Here is an 18,568-nt window from a genome sequence, read left to right on the forward strand (position 1 = left end):
ACCAATGCACGTAGGCCGGGATGGACCGTGGATTTCTCATTTGATGTTCACTGATGATATATTACTATTTGCGAAAGCCTTGGAGAACCAAATCACCACTGTTTGCACCATGACCAGTTTTGCGCAGTGTCGGAGGAGAAGGTGAGTGCATCGAAGATGGTAATATATTTCTCTCGAAACGTGGAAGTCAATCTACGAGAGCGCATTTGTAACATTAGCTCTTTCAAGATGTCCAGCACGTTAGGACACTATCTGGGAGTGCCGATAGTCCATGGGCGTCTTTGTCGGAAACATTTTGAGCAGATTGTTTCTCGCGTTCAGGACAGGATCAATGGGTGGACGGCAAGGACACTTTCCATGGTTGGTCGAGTGACATTGGCGAAATCTGTGATACAAGTTGTACCCTCGCTCACAATGCAGGTTATGAGACTTCCGGCAAATGTATGTGAACAACTCCATCGACACTGCCATGATTGCAGTAGGAGCAGCCTGGAGGTCCGGAATGGACAGCGTGTAATGTTCTGGGAAGATAGGTGGGTCGCTGGATGTAGACCGTTGTTGCAACACATCAGAAGAGCACCTGATGAGGCCATTCTCAACCGGAAGGTAGCGGAGTTTGCCCACCTGAGTGGATCATGGAATTGGGAGTTGATCTAGGACCTCCTTGATAGCACGACTATGCTCAGAGTTACGGCTCAAAGACCACCTAGCTCGGATAGAGAAGAGGACAGTATCTACTGGAAGCTACGGGCCGATTCAAAACCTCATTGGCTTACCAACTCATGGCAGGAGAAGACTGGGATGCATAAGATATCCTGTGGAAGCTTTTATGGCGATGGCACGGTCCTCAGCGTGTTCAACAATTTCTATGGCTGATGGGCCACGACTGTTTGCTCACAAATGAACACCGTATGCGCAGGCATATTGCGGTATCCGGTGCATGTGGAAGCTGTGCTGATTTTATGGAGACGACACTACATGCTATACGAGACTGCCCTCGAGCCCGTAACACCTGGATTCAGCTAGTTCCGATGGCGGATCACCTAATATTTTTCTTGATGCCTTTACGGGATTGGATGTTGAATAACTTGATGAATTTGGCTAGAGGCTGGAGTTGCCTTTTTGGAACAGCATGTTGGCTCATATGGGGGTGGCGGAATCGAGAAATATTTAGGAGAATTATTCTCGACCTTCAGATGGTGCTTTGGTTGCTAGGAAGATGATCGAAAATTTCAATCGAACGAAGACCATACGAACTACACTTCGGAGTCTAAAAGTGTAGAAGTGGATTCAGTGGGCTCGGCTACAGCTGGGGTGGGTCGAGGTTAACACTGATGGCTCATCAAGCGGTAATCTGGGGCTTGCAGGTGCTGGTGGAGTTACATGTGAGGGGAATGGGCAATGGAACGGCAGCTTTGCGCACAATGTCGAATTTGCGACTTCAGTCATCGTCAAATTATGGGGGGGGGGGGGGGGGCTCATAGGCCTTCAACACGCATGGGATCTAGGACTTCGGCGGATTATATTGGAGGTGGATTCGGAGGTCATGAAGCTGATGATCACTCGCCCGTCCCTGACTGCGGCATCTACCGAGCTCTTAGTGGACGACATCCTGGAGTTACTTGTACGGGATTGGCAGGTGCAAATTGGTCATACATATAGGGAGGGTAATGCGTGTGTGGATTGGATGGGCCAATCGGCGACTCATCTCTCACCAGAATCTCATTTCTACCCTCACCCACCAAGTGGCATTCTACCGTTCCTTCTGGGCGATCTCTCGGGGGCCTCCTTACCCCGCTTGTGTTTCATGTAATTTTTGTTTATATTGGCCGATGGCCCCTATCCTAAAAAAAAAAAAAGAAACACTAAGAAATAAATGAATAAATAAGTTAACGCCCATCTTTTCATGATCCCCAATGGAGTCGCCAAGTTGTACGGACCCGAATGTGGACTCTCGTCGGGGCCCGCATTGCGCGCTTTTGGATCGCGCGACTTGGGAGTGTCCACCTTCCCGTGGGGACGCGTGACGGACACGCGTGAGAGAAGGAATCGACACTTATCATTTTACGACCCAAAGGTCGAGGGTGGATAAGTTACCCAAGTCTAGGGGTATGGAACATCTAGTTGTTGTTAAGGCATTGGTCTGTGCGGAGCCGGAAAGTCCGTGTTCGGGGGTTCATGTTACGTGCGGGCCTATATCCCGCACGCCTTTTCGGTACTCTAGTTTGCTAGGCTTGCATGTTTTATTATTTACCGCATGAATTAAGCTACACTCGGCTCGCACGTTTTGACACCGAAAATTCGGTGAATTAAACGATGTCGGTGGAGAAGCCGAGAGAGAAGTAAATCTGTGTGTCGGGGAATTGGTTCACAATCTTGCGTTACAGTTCATCAAACCGTGGAGGTTGAATTCCTGCATGAACCATAACCGCGAAATCTCAAATTTACTTTTGACTGGGCAAGCACAAAACCGATTCGAATGATTCGACTCTCGGACCGTTCGCTTACCGACTGGAATTCTTACATAATGAATGTACAAAATAAAAGTCCTTACAATACTCTCAAAAACAATAAATACAAATTACAAATGGCCGAATTCCAGTCGACTCGCGTTCGGTTATTATTCCACTCTAACTCACCGTGAGTTCAGGGAAAAGACCGAAGAACTGAAATTCAGTGCACGCTCTCACTGAATAGGGTGTTGGACCCTTTGAGTGTTGATTAGGGTGTTGGACCCTGTAATCGATGATTAGGGTGTTGAACCCTAATATTGTTCGGCCTAGGGATCAGGCTCGACCCGTATGGCAAACAGGTGCGGAAAGATAACAAGCGGCAGATAAATGACAGACAATGTGTTTGTATTCACCGAATGTACGTGGATTAGCAAGTTTATTGATCCGGGGTATTTTGGTATGCAAATCCTACCCTAGACAAACAAACGCGTGCCAATGTTTTAGCATTCGGCTTTGGTTTGAGAACCTGACATGTCGGGTGTCCGTAGTCAAGTTTCGAGTGTGTGGATTGTTTTTACAGTGATTCGGTGTTGTGACACTGAATTACCACTGAATTAACCAAACTCGTGTTTTGACTCTAGATTTGGAATCTAGAATTCCTCCTAACCATTATCTAGTGTTTGGTTAGGTCGAGTGAAAGGTTAATTAGCATTTTGCATGTTTTCTGATAGAGATAACCGTTCTAGTTACCCGAGTCTATATTAGGATGACAGAAACTCATCAGTTAGATAAGAAAAGGCTATGCAGATGAACCTGCACCTGCACATGTAGCCCGTTCTTATCCCGTACTGTAGTGTTTCTGTCATGCTAACCCTGAGGGTGTCGCTGAATTGTGAAAAGACGATTTTGCCCTTTATTTGAAAATTGTTTTCAGAAAAGGGGAAACATCGCAGTGTGGGCCACCTCGGCTTGTAGCCGGTGTCGACCAATTCCCTGGATCGTCCAGGATTGTGCAAAAACCCCGAAAAAGCCTAAGAACCGGTCGATCTACCCGGAAGTGATCTAGAAAGATCTTATGTATCCTGACCTGCGTTACCTGGAATCAGGTAAAAACTCAAGTTGAGACACAGAAGCCCTTTTTAGACATCCATGCTACATCGGACCGCACGTTTCGAGTTTTGAATTTGATAAGTTTGAAAAGGGCACCAACGTCATTTGACAACTCATCGACGCGAGTTATCAGTTAATGACCAATTCGTGTAAACTTTATCATTGTAAAGTGAGTTTAATCACGTGAGCGTCCCAATTAACCCGTTCGTGAAATTAATGCTTAAGGGTTGTGCCGAATGCATTAATTGTGAAAACGATTCATGAGTCGGCGACCAAGATAGGTCAAGAAAGTCCGAGGATGATTCGGCCAACAATGGCCGAAACACCCTTTGGTCCTAATAGGCCCGAAAGGGTCTCCGAATTGCGAATCCATGCAAAATTTGGTTTGGAAAGATATTTCATGTGAGATTCTCGATGTAATTGAACTTGCAAATCACACGAAATCTAAGAACGGATTTAAAACGGGAAGAGGAAGCTTCATGGAACCCGAATAACTCCATGAGACTCTCGGCCTATTCTCCTTGGAGAAAGCCGAGGGGTCTCACGGCTTGTATTTGGTTTCACGAGTTTTCCCCGTCTTGTTTTGAATCGTTTCTCGCATGCTCAAACATCAAACATGTTAAATAACACGATTAGATGAAAGTCGGTATTATCATGATTTAAATAACACATTCAAACATGCAAACATGCACAAACATATTATTTAAGGAATCGATAAAATAATACCGACTTCATGGATGTGAGAAAAACAATAAAACTCGGGAAACAATTTAAATCGGGGTAAAGGAATCCGGTCTTGACCCAAAAAGGTCAAGAATGCTCTCGGTTACCTCATGGAGAGGTTAACCCGAGAGGTATCTCGGCTTTTCCTGGTCGGGATGGTTTCCACGACTTCTATTTAAACATTTCCCGACATGCTAGCACGTGATACGATGATAAACATGATGGTGTAATAAGGAAATTGCATAAAATTAAAGTTCGGAAGTAAAATCATGCTTGAAACCTCTTATAACTCCATAAACACAACAAAAACGTAAAAGTCCTAGCTCTTGTAAGTCAGGAATGGTCATACCTAGTCCCGGGATACGGGATGGGATTGTTAGAAGTCGGGTTGGACCGTTGGTGGGTCGGGTTTGGGCTGTTTTTCGTTGAACAGACCCGGTTGGCAGCAACAGGCCCGTCTGGAGTAATCTGACCCGACTGGGCACCCGGGAGAAAACAGACCGGTTCGGGCTGCTCGGGTGGCTTTTCGGAGAGTTCTCAGCTGTTCCGGAAAGCTACGAGGATGCTTAACGTCCCTGCGGTAGTTTCGGGAGGAGAGCACGCGTGGATTTTCCGGAAATCAAAAGCAAAGTCAGGTCAGTAAGCAGAAAACAGACTCAACTGGGAAAGAACAGACCCGATTGGCACAAGTCGGGTCGGACGTCGCCACGGAGGCTCCCGATGGAATTTTGAGGCAAGGTCAGCGGCCGTGGGTAGCCAAGGGACCCCTCTAGGTGACCGTGGTGGTCGTTTGTTCCCAGAGTGGTCGGGTCGACCCGTAAAGTCCTGCAAAAATCACCGAAAACAGAGCACGTCTGGAATTTCGGACCCGACTGGCACAAGTCGGGTCGGACGTAGCCACGGAGGCTCCCGATGGAATATTTGAGCAAGGCCAACGGCTCCCGACTGCTAACTCACCTCCGGAGGTGGCTGCGGTGGTCGTTTTCTGAAAAGAGTCCTGGATCGACCCGATCTGCAAGAAAACCGTACAAACAGTCAGAAATTTCGACCCGACTGGGCAGTCGGGCTGTTTCTTCTTCCTGGGGTTAAACCGAATGGTTTTTCTTGGATTTCTTGACTCCTTGACACCCTAGGGTTGTTTGGGGAGGTGTTTGATGGGTTTTGGTAGCTCAAATCGACTTGGAAAGGCTTGAAACCCGGTTTGACATTTTCGACCCGAGAAGGACCAAATCTGTCCAGATTTTGTTCAAGGCAGGTTCTATGGCTTAGAGGCTTCAAACTTAAAATCTAAGCTCAGAAATGGATAGAGGGGGTCAAAAAAATGTGGGATATGAAGTTTGGTAAAGTTTGGATTCAAGCCGGGATGGATTCCGACTCAAGACTTTGCCCGGTTTTGCTTGGTTTTGCTTGTTCTTGCTGAGCTGCGATTTTTGCTGAACTCCTTGAGAGTTTGAGAGCTTTTTTTTGAGTGAAATGCTAGAGAGAGAGTGCTTGAAGGTGTATGATTAAGTTAATGACTTAGAAAGTATATATAGGCTATGCTTAAGTGCAATTAGTGAAAGAAAAGTGCAATTAAGGGACATGGATTAGGAGATCCGAATTTGCTTAAGGAAATATCAAGCTTCATCCTCATCCATTGCATTAATGGAGAAGAGATAAGAGCATTGATGAGCTTGGAGTGTTGTCTTCAAACACTTAGATATTTTAAAGTGGAAGACAAAATGCAAGTTGCCTTGAAGGAAGAAGCCAAGGGACATGGAGGGCAATGGGCATGGGTGAGGTGGCAATGAGTTGGCCGTGGGTCCCACGGGTCGTGAGGTAAGTTCGGGCCAAAGTTCGGGTCTCGATTGGTCACGCATTCGAAGTTCGTGGTTCGAATTGAACGTCGAATTGTCATTGTGCTCGCGAGAACGATTCAAACGAGCCCTAAATCATCCATTTTTCCCAAGGGAATGCCGTGTGATTTTTGGGCTCGGAAGCCGGTTTTGCTCATTTCGGGCGATTGGAACGAAGTTGTCCGCTTCTGACAGCATATCTTGTGTCTGCATCTCACGTTGGTCATTTTGATATAAATTGTCAGACAACGTGAACAATTGTCCCTTAAGCCAGTAATGCTAACGTGGGGCCGGAGACAACCTAGGAGGCCGAAACTGGATTTCTCAGAATGATTTCTGAGTTGCTTGGGCACTTCGGAGATTACTGTAATCTCTGTTTGTCGAGATCAGACCTCCAATGACTTGAAAAGTGTATCTGAGACCTCTAAAGCACTGCTCGGGAGGTCTAGATGAGTCGTGTGATTTATTCCGACAATTCCACGTTGAGCCCTGAGGAGGCTAGCATGGTGTAGGATAGACACCCGGCGTCAAGTTTCCGTAAAAAGGACCTCCGGATATGCATTTCCACTGAAAATGGCCATTTCCGCTCCTCGGAGGTTACTCGGGAAACTGAAAAGGGTTTTGCTGTCTGTTTTGCCCAATTGTGCATGTCTGCTAGAGTTTTCAGGGCAATGCGGTATGAACTTCGTTTGCCGTAATTCCATCAGACCAGTCTCCGATTATGCATTTCCGAATAGGGGTATGCCCGCTTTGTCACTTGGAAGTCATTTGAAGTGTCTGTATGACTTCCAAGAGACAATCTGAAGCGTTGTTCATGCTCTGTGTGCTAGTGGGGCATGGCCGCGTCTGATATTTGGAATTAACTTTCCTCCAGGAAACCGGCATTTTTGGACTTCCATTGAAAAGTTGTCTGTATACAGAAAGTTGTTCTGTATAGAGCAGATGATTTGAAAAATGCTTTTGAACACACTTTTCATTTGTTTGGTACTGGTGTGGATTTTTGGAGTCCAATATTGACTATTTTTCGATGGTCAAGCAAACTGTCGGAAAATATGACTGTCCGTGTGAACTCTGGAAATGCCGGTTTTGGACGTTATTAATCTCTCTGGTCACTCTGTTAGCTTCTGATGACCAAGGCCATTCTTCGGTCATGTGCATATGTCTTTTGCTCATTTTTGCCGACTTGAGGTGAATAGTGATTTTCTTGCTCTGCTGAGCTTCAACTGTATCCGCACTCGAGTCATAGCATTGTATGTTTTTGATGAGCCTTGTTTGTTGGATGGACCAAAATGGGGTGCTGACACCTTGTCATGTTGTAATCGCCAGATGATAGTTGGAATCTCCAGACTACTTGGCTCCTTAGCCTGAAGGAAGGAAACTCGACACAGTGATCCCGAAGCTGTTGTGTGGTAGCTGTGTTTATTGTCATTTGGCACGAGTGGAATTCAAGAATCTTTCTTAAAAATGTCAGTCCTCTTAGGATTTTATCTTCCATAATTATTGATATTGTATAGAGTAGAATTTGTCTTTTCAAATATACAATGTAAGCTTACTAGCTCCAAATTTGTTTAGAGGTTCTGGGGGAGCATTGACAACACACTCGTATATGTCTTTTTTGAGTACGAAGTGAAACAATACTTATTCAAATGATGATGATGATCATATAATAATAATAATAATTATTATTATTATTATTATTATTAGTGAAAAGATACTCACTAATATCTTTTTGAATAAGTTTATCTCATGCCAATAATTTTAGTATGTAGGTGATTAAAACTAAAAATCTAAAAAAAGATTGAAAAAATAGATTATATAATATGCATTATGCTATCTCCAGGACATAAATTATATAAAGAAAATTAAGTAAATATCAAAATTACTTTATTTTGGAAGGAATTACATAATTCACATGATTGGTCTCCATGTGTACTTGATTATATGCTCTATTCTTTAGGGGCTCTCCTAAAAATAGGGAAATGTATGATTTTAGTCATGTAGGTTTAATTACTTTTCTACTTTCATCATATTTCTATTTTTGTTTCTATTTTTGTCATTTACCTTTTATAACTTTTCTGTTTTCATTTTTCAGTCACTTTAACTGTTAACTTTGCTGATGTGGAATATGATTAGATGGCCAATTCAACAGAAGGACACCACACCATCCCAAAGGCAATGAAAGAAAATCAAGAGATGAATATATATATGATATATATATATAGTAATATTTATAAAAAAGGAGATATTTGTAGAAATTATTGAAACAACCAGCATAACTATGAAAAATCTAATCTGCATAAGAGGAAGAGGGAGGCGAATTCTAATCATCACACCTTTGATTAATTGTTTGCGAGATCAATCAGAAACACAGAGAGAGAGAGAGAAGAGAATTCTGAATATCATTCAAGATCAATCAATCATATCCGGATCTCCAAACCAAACCCAAATAAATCAGAATGATGGACTGGGCCTTTGGGACTAGGAGAGAGGCGGGTAGATGCAAGATTTGAATTGTCAATGGACAATTCTACGGGAAATGAGAGAAGGGAAAAAGCAAGCAAAGCCCAAAATAGAAAAGATTTGGAAACCGCAAGATGGGGATTTTCTTGGAACAATTAGCTAGCTAGCATATAAATTTGAGATTTTTTGTTGAACATAGAGAATTAGAACTAGCAAACATTCAAATTGGCATTAATTAAAAATTTTTGTTTTGGAAAAATATTAATTTGAGTTTTTAAGAGGATAATGTGTGTTTGAGAATCGAGAGAGAGAGAGTTGTTGGGCCTTGGCGGCGGTGGCAAAGGAGGGAGCAAGACCCCGACATCCTCGAGCATCAAAACATTAAGAAGGAACATGGATATTGCTGTTGTGGTTGTCATCTTTATAACTCGATATAGGAAAATTTAGTTGGTAAGTTCTTCTCAGTTCTCTTTGTTATGTTCATCCACAGTAAGAAGAATGATGAAGAAAGAAGAATTTTATTTTTCATATTTCTTTCTTTTATTTTTTCTGTAGGCATATTTCTTTCTTTATTAATACTCGCTGAAATTCCCTTTTCTTCAAATGAGGGTGCGGGCTCATATATAAATACGTGGAATGTAATCATATTTCACATCAATAATGTTAACAATTAAAGTGACGGAATGATGAAAACATAAAAGTTTTAGAAGGTAAAAGGACAAAAATATAAATATGATGAAAACATAAAAGTAACTAAACCTACGGAACTAAAAAACATATTTTTTCCCCTAAAAATATGCCAAGGGAATCTTGAAAATTAGAAATTAATTGAAAAAAATGAGTTACCTTGAAAAAAAATATTTGTTGAACAAATAGGAAGCTCAAGCCAAGAGTTTGTATCGGATATTGAAGGAAAAAATTCCTCATGTACATATGAATTTCAAGGCAAACTTATATGGAGATTTTTGTGCAAATAAAAATATTTTAAAATTTTAGTAGTCATAATATTATCATTACCGTTTAATGTTCACAAAATTTATGATTTCTCTTATTGATGAATTGATAATAAAACTTTTATTAGATTTTTTTATAATGAGGGTGTCTAGACTTGATCGATTAATCTCATAATCCATGTGAATACCTTGCAAGCCCACGAGACAAATAATTGCCTAATTTTGGAAGGAATTACGTAATTCACATGGTTGGGCTCCATGTGTACTTGATTATATGCTCTATTCTTTATAGGCTACCCTAAAAATATGCCAATGGAACCTTACAGCTAAATCAAAACAAGAAATTAATTGAAAAAACCTAAGTTACCTAATGCCTATGATGGGTGATTTTGTATGAGTACACCATGAGCTGTTGCGTTCTTATTATGAATGATGGAAGGATATATCGAACTTATTTAAAAAGTATCATATGGAGTTAACTGAACTGAAAATAACCGAATTTTATTATTTAATTTTAGTTTTTTAAAATGTATGGTTTGGATATGAATATGGTTTTCAATTTTAAAAATTTTGAATTCATGCTTTAGTTACATTATAAGCCAAAAATCACACCGATCCAAAACCAAGTACCTCTAAGTCATCCATAGCCTTAGGCAATGTCGGTTGAGGATATCAGAGACGACATCAGGGGCATTGTGGCCAAAGACGGAACAACAGGGTTGGCAACAATGTAAGAAAAATCGCATTCGCAAATAATCGCATTACTTTTTGAACTGCATAAACTGCATCACATGATTATGAATGGTGGTGGCCCGTCGTTGGTGGCCGTCGCCCTAAGTAATGTTGCAGGACAACTTCCTCCTCTCTTTTTGACAATATTTTTTTACTTGAATTTTTTTTATTTCAAAGTTAAAGAATACATTTTAAAAACTAGAAAAGATTTATACCAATATTTCACTTGTAATATAGTGGCCTTATTTAATAAAAAATAACTATATGGTCTCAAAAATAACGTATCCAAAAGTTATGCCCCTAATTGGTATTTTTACCAAAAAATAACGATTTGATCAAATAAGTGAAATGAGAATATTTTGTCAATAAATTTGATTGAGTACTATTTCTTCAAATCTCAAGGAAGGTCACTGCATTTTGTCCATAATAATATGATAGATTATGGGATTTGGACGGTGAGAGATGAGAGTAAAATATTGTCAAAAATAAAGTCCCTCAGCTTCCCCCTTTTATTTTAAATTATAGGGTAAACCTCCCTTTAGGTTTTGAAAAATTGCACTCTCCTCCATTTGTTGGCAAAATATAGACATATCCTAATTTGATTTTTTTTGGACCAAATGGAAAGTAAACACCGTCCATTTTATTTTTCTTTTTCACTCATATTGTTTGTAATTACACCACCAAAACCCAAACGATACAGAGAGGATACAAAGAGGGGGGAAATCATCTTTGGAGGGGATGAGCAAGCACACCAGCGAACACCATTGTTTCTCTCCTTCTAGAATTACGATCGGAATTGGATAAGGAGAAGAGCAATCACGATTGCTTCTCTTACTGGGAAATTATGATCGAATTAGGGCAAGCAATTGCTTCTATTCCTCGCCATCGAATTAGGGCAAGAAAAGATCACGATTTCGATACCACATAAGTGTTAATTTCATCAAATAGTTTTTTTGAAATGCTACGGCGATTGGCACCCAAGAATAACCATGGTGGTTGTTTTTGGGTGCCAACATTTGTAGCATCACCCATAAATTTGTAGTCTTCTCTCTGTCCACTCTTGTTCATGTTTACCTGAGCTTCTCAAAATTTACATGATCGCATTAGAGCAATTGACGACCATGAGGAATTCTCAGCAACAGGAGTGAAAAAGGGGGGAAAAAAGGAAAAAAAAAAATTTACTTTCCCTTTGATAAAAAACAGTCAAATGGGGTTCTATGCATATATTGTCAACGAATAGGGGAGAGTGCAATTTTACAAAACCTCAAGAGAGGTTTTTGCCTTTTACCCTAATTTATATGATCTTTAAATTAAAAATAAGGGATATTTTGTACAACCACTCTATAAATGAGGAGCTAATTACAAAATCAAACTCTTACTAAAGTTATTTACTTAAATAATAATTTAAGATGTTTACTTAAATAATAATATAAGATATAAGATAATATAAAATAAAAATAAAAATTAGACATCACCACCAAATGACTATTTAATCTCTAGGGAAAAAGCCCACATAATAAAAGGCGAACGTTAGGAATAAATCAGATGCACTGACTCTGGCACATGATTCATTCAGTAAACATCAATCAGAAGAACCTAATAAACCAACAAAAGTGTTAGCTGAGTGGTAAGCAGCTTACCCCGTAAATAGGAGAACACAAGTTCGAATCTCGGAAAGCGCACTTATTGGGGGAGAAAATAACCTTTAATACTCGATCTTCCGACTGGATTAGTCAGATCCCATTGGGCTTCTAGATACCGGAATACACACCGAAAAAAAATTGGAATTTTTTTTTTTCGGCGGAATCATCAATTATAGGAAGTCCATCTATATAAAATCTTGCCAGTCCTATAATATGACTATGACGTATGGAATTGGAAGGCCATGATAATCTCATGAAGAGGCAATTTCCTTCTGGTTTCCTTACTTCGACATTGGCCTTAAATTTAGGCTATAGGTGACCTCCAACGATCCTTCCTCCAATGGAACCTTATTTGAGCTAGAGAACAAGTTCTTGATCATCATCTTACGAGCAATCACCATGTACGCCCACTTCAGGGTAAGCTTGTGGCCAGAATTCATTGCTCGCGCAACGGTCATCAAATTTATATCAATATATGTACGAAATCACTGATCATAGCGAGCTCAATGGGTACAAATGCAAAAACTGATCATTTTAATGTCACATTTGGGACTGAGTGCTATATATCAACGAATTTTAACCAAGGTGATTTTGGAGGGAGTTGGTACAAGGAAAAATATCGAGCTAAGAAAATAATAAACCATAATGACCATTCTTTTATCTATCAAAAATATGCAATGCAAATTTTGACCTTTGAAAGAAGACACTATACAATGCATATATTCATTTTTCGTCAAAGTTGAATGATTGGGTTAATCGAAGTGAGTGACGAGATGCAGTTTTCAAAATCATGAAATTAACTAAAATCAGGAGTCAGCAAAATGACATGTAGCAAAAACTTTGATGATTAAAGTGTTTTTTTTTCTGCTTAAGGAAATTGTAATTTTAATATCTTATTGTTTATGTTACGATAAATTCCATAAATCTAGTATGTGATATTAAAAAAAAAAGAGGATAAGAAAGTTCCAATTATAAAATTTAAATATCTTAATTTCTTTTTTGATGATTTTTTGATGAATTAAAATCTCTTACTTTGATATGTAGGACAAGCATCACTCTACATTAAATCCTATTCTCGACATTAATTTGTAAAATTATTAGAACTAGTATCACCTTAGTAAAAAAAAAAAAGAATAAATGAGAAACATCTTCATCAATGTTATTTATTATGCACATGTATATCTCCTTTTTATTTTATTAGGTACATTATTCGTAGGGAAATTTATCCAGTCCCCGGTGGAACCAGTCAACTTGAATATAGTCGATTGGAAATGTAACATAGTCGATTGCACTTTGCTCTAGTCGACTATGTTCATTTTGCAGTCGACTATATCCATTGGACTGGTTCCAGCCAAGATCAGATATTTAATTGCTATTTTTTTCTGAGTAAACAATAAATTTTGAAGAGATTAATTATTATTATTATTATTATATAAAATCATGATATTTCTGGGCAACTTGTAGAAAAAATAATATTTCTGGGCAGATGTAGAAATAAAAATGACGCTTCTTCGTCACTTTCCGCATCTACCTCCATCCGTACGGTACTCTTCCGATCCCTCACCGCTGCAACCCGGACGAACCTTCCCATCACCAGCAACGGCCACGCGCTGGGCCCCACTCGCCCTCTCCCGCCACGCGCTCCTGCAATCCCCCCGCACGTTCCCCATCCCATCTCCGCACGTGCAAGCCTCGCTGTGCCGGAGCTATAAATTGCGGAGCCAGACTGACTGTCCACTCCGCAGCGACCACTCGATCGGCGACATGGGAGGGGAAGAGGCCGTAGATGCTGCGGAGCTCCGGTCGGAGTTCATCCGAGTCCTCCGGAGCAGGCGAAAGGAAGGTGATCTTGGTTCGAGAATCTCATGATTGAGCTCATTTCAGTAGTGGCATGAATGTTTAACAGTAGATAGATTCGTGGTGAGGAAGACGAAGTTGGAGTGGAAGTCTCGTAGTGTCAGCAAGCTAAATTCTGTAATGATGATGATGAAATGATAGTAATCAGAGCTCAGGTCAACTAAAATGGGACGAGAATGCACATCGGATTAACTGTTTATAGCGGAGTGGAGGGAACAATTTTGAATTTACTCATTTTAAGTCTAGGTAGGATTGCATTTGAGTATTGCTTATCCACTTGGTGATGTAATGTATGATTTGCGATTAGCTTGTTCGAATGATTCTTGTGGTGACTACAGATCCGGCTACGAAGCATGAGCAAGCATGCTGATAGATATGAAACTGTGTCAAAACACACGGTGTGTTTGTATTATTGCTTGTTGTCTGTGCGCTTACGATTCAGGAGTATACAAGAACTTGGTTCTTCCTCTCAGTATGTTTGCAGAGGGCCCAAATGTTTGTTCAAATATAAAAAGTCCCATAACAGTGTTTCGTTTAGCTCTCACAGTGTATCTTTGATTGGATCCTTGCTATAGCTTATGGAATAGAGATTTCCCAGTAATGGTTTAACTCGGTGAATCACAAACCACGGTGCATCTCTGGATACTTTCGTGGAAATAAATCCATGATGAGCTGATATCGTCTGTCATTTTCATCTTATACTTTTTCGTTTTTTAGTGCCACTGACTGTAGTTCCAGCACAACCTGTGAAGGATCCTCTTTATCAGGATTCACAGCCTCGTTCCAGCGAGGTTCGTAAAATCTATTCTGAACACTGAAATCATTAACTCTTTGCTTGACTTTTGCTGTTTTGAATTTCATGTGATTTCCCTTTCCATTTATAGGTAATGGAATCGTGTCCGAAGGAAACTACAGAGAATTTCAACGAGCTGCTCAAGGAAGAAAATCTTTACTTGATTACTGAGGTAACAAAGCCTGCAATGGCCCTTGGCACATTTGTTATTGATCGATAACATCTTTCACTGCACTAAGCTTCAAATCTTATGACGCAGAAGAAATTGGCCTTTTTTTGTAGAGCATAACTTGACATGCTGTTGCCTGCTTTAATGAATAGGAAGGCGAGCAGGGGCGCCTACCTGTGCTTATCTTGAGCATGAAGGACAGCAGCCATCAGAGAAGGCCGGCTATTGTGTTTCTGCACAGCACTAACAAGTGCAAAGAGTGGTTGCGGCCATTGCTTGAGGTAGCCACATAGTTGCATCATGCACCATTTTCGGATATCCTGCCTTGACAATGGTTTTGTTGTTCTTCTTGATTCAGGCATATGCTTCTCGAGGATATATCACCATAGCTGTTGATTCTCGCTACCATGGTGAACGTGCAAGTAACAAGACCACATATAGAGATGTATGTATTTACATCTCCTTCTCTGCTTCTTTAATTCCATTGCTATCCTGGCTGTTTAATTCTGGTCAGTAAGTTTTTGAATATCTGAAAATGAACATAGATTATACTTCCCTTGGATTGCTGAAAGAAAAAATTAGTTGCCTTAAGCAGCTAGCCTAGTTGTGGTTCCTTTTCATGGTTGAATGTTGAATGCCTATGAATCTGTTGATAATATTACCCATAGTTGAGATAGCATGATCATGGGTTGATTAGTTGTAGTATAATAACTGTATGGTTCTCTAGTAAGAATGAAGTATTAGTAGGGCTTTAGTTGGCTGGGCTATATCTCCATTCAAAATCATTCCTAACCTTGTACTAATTAAATTTCAGGCCCTTGTTTCTTCATGGAAGACAGGTGATACAATGCCATTTATATTCGACACTGTAAGGACTTTTGCTTTTCATTGCATTTCAATGCATATAGCTGTTGTTGATGGAATTCATTTGTTTAATGATTTTGTACATTCCATTGATTAAGTTTCTAAACTTATGCAGACCTGGGACCTGATAAAACTAGCAGATTATCTCATGCAGAGGGAAGACATAGATCCTTCAAGGATAGGAATCACGGGCGAATCACTAGGAGGTTTGAACAAGTTAAAAATCTTGTCAGAATTCAAAAATAATTTCTTCTGCTTCTTGTATTACCGATATGGACATCTGATGGTACAGGGATGCATGCATGGTTTGCTGCTTTTGCTGACACACGCTACGCTGTTGTGGTCCCGATTATTGGTGTTCAGGTCTGCAAATACGTCTGAATAGTAAATTGCATGTTTTTGAAAATCATGCTGGGTAATTGATGATATATTGCAGGGATTTCGATGGGCTATTGACAATGATATGTGGCAAGCAAGAGTTGATAGCATAAAAGCAGTATTTGAAGGTATCTATCATAAAAATTTAATAACAATGTTGTTTAATTTTTAGTTGTATCTTCTGCATGCCTAAAGGCTTCAGGGAAATAGATGACACATACTGATGGACGACCTACTTCTACCAAATATAGTGACTTTTGCACACATAATATCATGGCATTTTGTCTAATTATGATTCTGACAAATTTATATGGAGCATTCTCTCTCTCTCTCTCTCTCTCTCTCTTCTCTCAATTATTATGTGATGGTGATTTCTGTTATTTGAGAAGGTTCATATTGTTCCTTATGTTCTAAAATTTTGATTTACAGAGGCACGGGCGAACTTAGGAAAAAGTGTCATCGACAAAGAAGTTGTGGAAAAGGTCAGTTACTCTATAATGACATCCCTAATCCACGGATCACCATATTACTTTGCAATCTCTGCAAGTTTCCTGTGGAGTTGCCGATAAGTTCTGCATCTAACTTGGTTTGACTTTACCATTCACCTGACTGCAGCTTTTAAATGCGGATTTTACTAGATGAATCTGAATTAGCTGCTATTTCTTCTTTAACAGATCTTTGTTTATTTTGTTTAGGACCCACTATTCATTTAACAATATTTCAAAAATGTGGAGTATTTTGGTGTAACTTCTACCCTTCATTCATTTGAGCAGGTTTGGGATAGAATTGCTCCTGGCCTGGCATCTGGTTTTGATTCACCTAATACAATTCCACCCATTGCACCACGGCCTCTATACATAATCAATGGTAAGCTTGAATATCATATCAAGCTAGATATGTAAGAATAAGTAGGGAGTTCGATCTTTGAGTGTGCTAGACTAGTAAATTAAATCAAACTTGTCAATAAGCAATCCGTCATGGTGTGCTGTTTAATTAGCATGTCTTGTCTAGGACACTAAATAAGCTGGGATCATCACCAGGCTTGAAACTCTGATAATCATGCAATTGTTCCTTTTCCTCTCTTTGTTCTTCTTACTTTTCAGCTCTAAGAACTTATCTGCCATTGCCTGAAAAGCAATGGAGTCATCTTTGAATCTCCTTAATCCATTCCCAGCATCATTGTGTTTCCAGAGAACAATGATGGAAAGCATGTGAGAAAATGTAGAGTTCCTTGATAGTTTCTTTCACTCTTTCTTTCAGTAATCCATGCTTTTGCCTTAGGAATTCGGGGGAAAAAGAAAAGGAATACAATAGTTTACCCTTTGGAAGCTTGTTGATTCCTGATCCTTCTTCTTCCTTGGGTCAAGATAAATATTGAAGAACAGCATCAGCGGTATTCCTGGAACACACGCAGGATGCAAGTATCATGATATGACTAGCTGCTTGAAATCCCAAATTTAGTATTAGTTATGCATTTGGTTGAGAACTGCAATTTTGTGCAGTGAGTCTTACGGTGTTCATCTTTAGGTAGAGATTGAAACATCAATTCATGTTGCAGGTGAAGAGGATCCCCGATGCCCAATTGCAGGCCTAGATGTTCCGAAATCAGGAGCAGAGAAGGCTTACGAGGAGGCCAAGTGTCCAGATAGCTTTAAGGCATATACTTTCGTATCTCATGATTACATAATCATATTTAGTTATCAATTTGATATCAAAAGGCCATACTTTCATGCAGCTTACTACACGGTTTTTCATTCTCACCTTTCAATAATATGCGACCTGAAAGAAAGATCCTTCTTTTAAACATTCATTTTTACGTGCAGCTGTTTGCACAACCCGGGATTGGGCACCAAATGACAGTGCAGATGGTCAAGGAGGCCAGCGATTGGTTCGACAGGTTCCTTAAGAAGTGATTATAATGACAGCAATATTCATCGGTCTACATCTAGAATTTGGTTATACAACTACTTCTGTTCGTGGTCATCTACCGCTCAAGCCCCTTTGTTCTTGTACCGATGGACGTGGACTATGTATCGAATTTGTCGCGATGTCATATGAAGAGAGTGGGGAGGAGAAAAATAAGGGTGAAAAGTTAATAGTAATATATTAATTTACACTAATAACGTTCGTTCTATGAGAGCTCATGTAATGGTCTTTTGAACTCTTGTTTATATTTAGTGTCAAGAGTTTTATGAATAAAGAACTGCGCTTATTCCCCACCCCACCCCCACCCTCAACCCCCAAAAATAAAAAAGAAAGGAAAAAAAAAAGGCAATCGCTTTGCGATTTATATCACCCAGATTGCATATCTTTTCTAATTTGTGATATAGATATATACAGATGATACAATAACTTAGATGAGGCAAATTGATGCAAAATTCACATAGTGGTCATTAGGACACAGGATGAATCATTGGTCTTTGTGACAATAAATTAGCGTCCTGTCGGATATTTAGAAGTCGACAGTGAGCTTGTTAGTCGGAATATCAAGCAAATGGTTCATTGCAAGGATTTCTTTTTCAAAATAAAATCTCATGCCTATAATTTATCCATTTTTCTATGGAGAAACTCGATTTTGACTGCCTCACCTATGGCGGA

At 39.9% G+C, this 18,568-nt stretch overlaps 1 protein-coding gene across 1 annotated transcript; it reads left to right on the forward strand.

Annotated features, from left to right (window-relative positions):
• Positions 1–13,394: 13,394 nt before the first annotated feature.
• On the forward strand, positions 13,395–18,190 carry LOC116206666 (putative esterase YitV). Its single transcript, XM_031539461.1, has 13 exons — positions 13,395–13,752; positions 14,484–14,557; positions 14,651–14,731; positions 14,881–15,009; positions 15,087–15,173; positions 15,543–15,596; positions 15,708–15,798; positions 15,885–15,955; positions 16,029–16,098; positions 16,400–16,452; positions 16,744–16,837; positions 17,529–17,626; positions 17,794–18,190. Exons 1-13 carry the CDS (start codon positions 13,410–13,412, stop codon positions 17,881–17,883), a joined length of 1,335 nt encoding a protein of 444 aa, XP_031395321.1. The 5' UTR covers positions 13,395–13,409; the 3' UTR covers positions 17,884–18,190.
• Positions 18,191–18,568: the final 378 nt, after the last annotated feature.

This window comes from Punica granatum, chromosome 5, assembly GCF_007655135.1.
Source record: "Punica granatum isolate Tunisia-2019 chromosome 5, ASM765513v2, whole genome shotgun sequence".
Lineage (NCBI taxonomy): Eukaryota > Viridiplantae > Streptophyta > Magnoliopsida > Myrtales > Lythraceae > Punica > Punica granatum.

What these genes read in the sequence shown, in the direction of transcription:
- LOC116206666 (XM_031539461.1), top strand. Translation starts at nt 13,410, where the DNA reads ATGACGCTTCTTCGTCACTTTCCGCATCTACCTCCATCCGTACGGTAC. An exon ending in ATCTTTACTTGATTACTGAG is followed by an intron (nt 14,732 to 14,880) that starts GTAACAAAGCCT and finishes TTTAATGAATAG; the next exon opens with GAAGGCGAGCAGGGGCGCCT. An exon ending in CATAAAAGCAGTATTTGAAG is followed by an intron (nt 16,099 to 16,399) that starts GTATCTATCATA and finishes TTTGATTTACAG; the next exon opens with AGGCACGGGCGAACTTAGGA.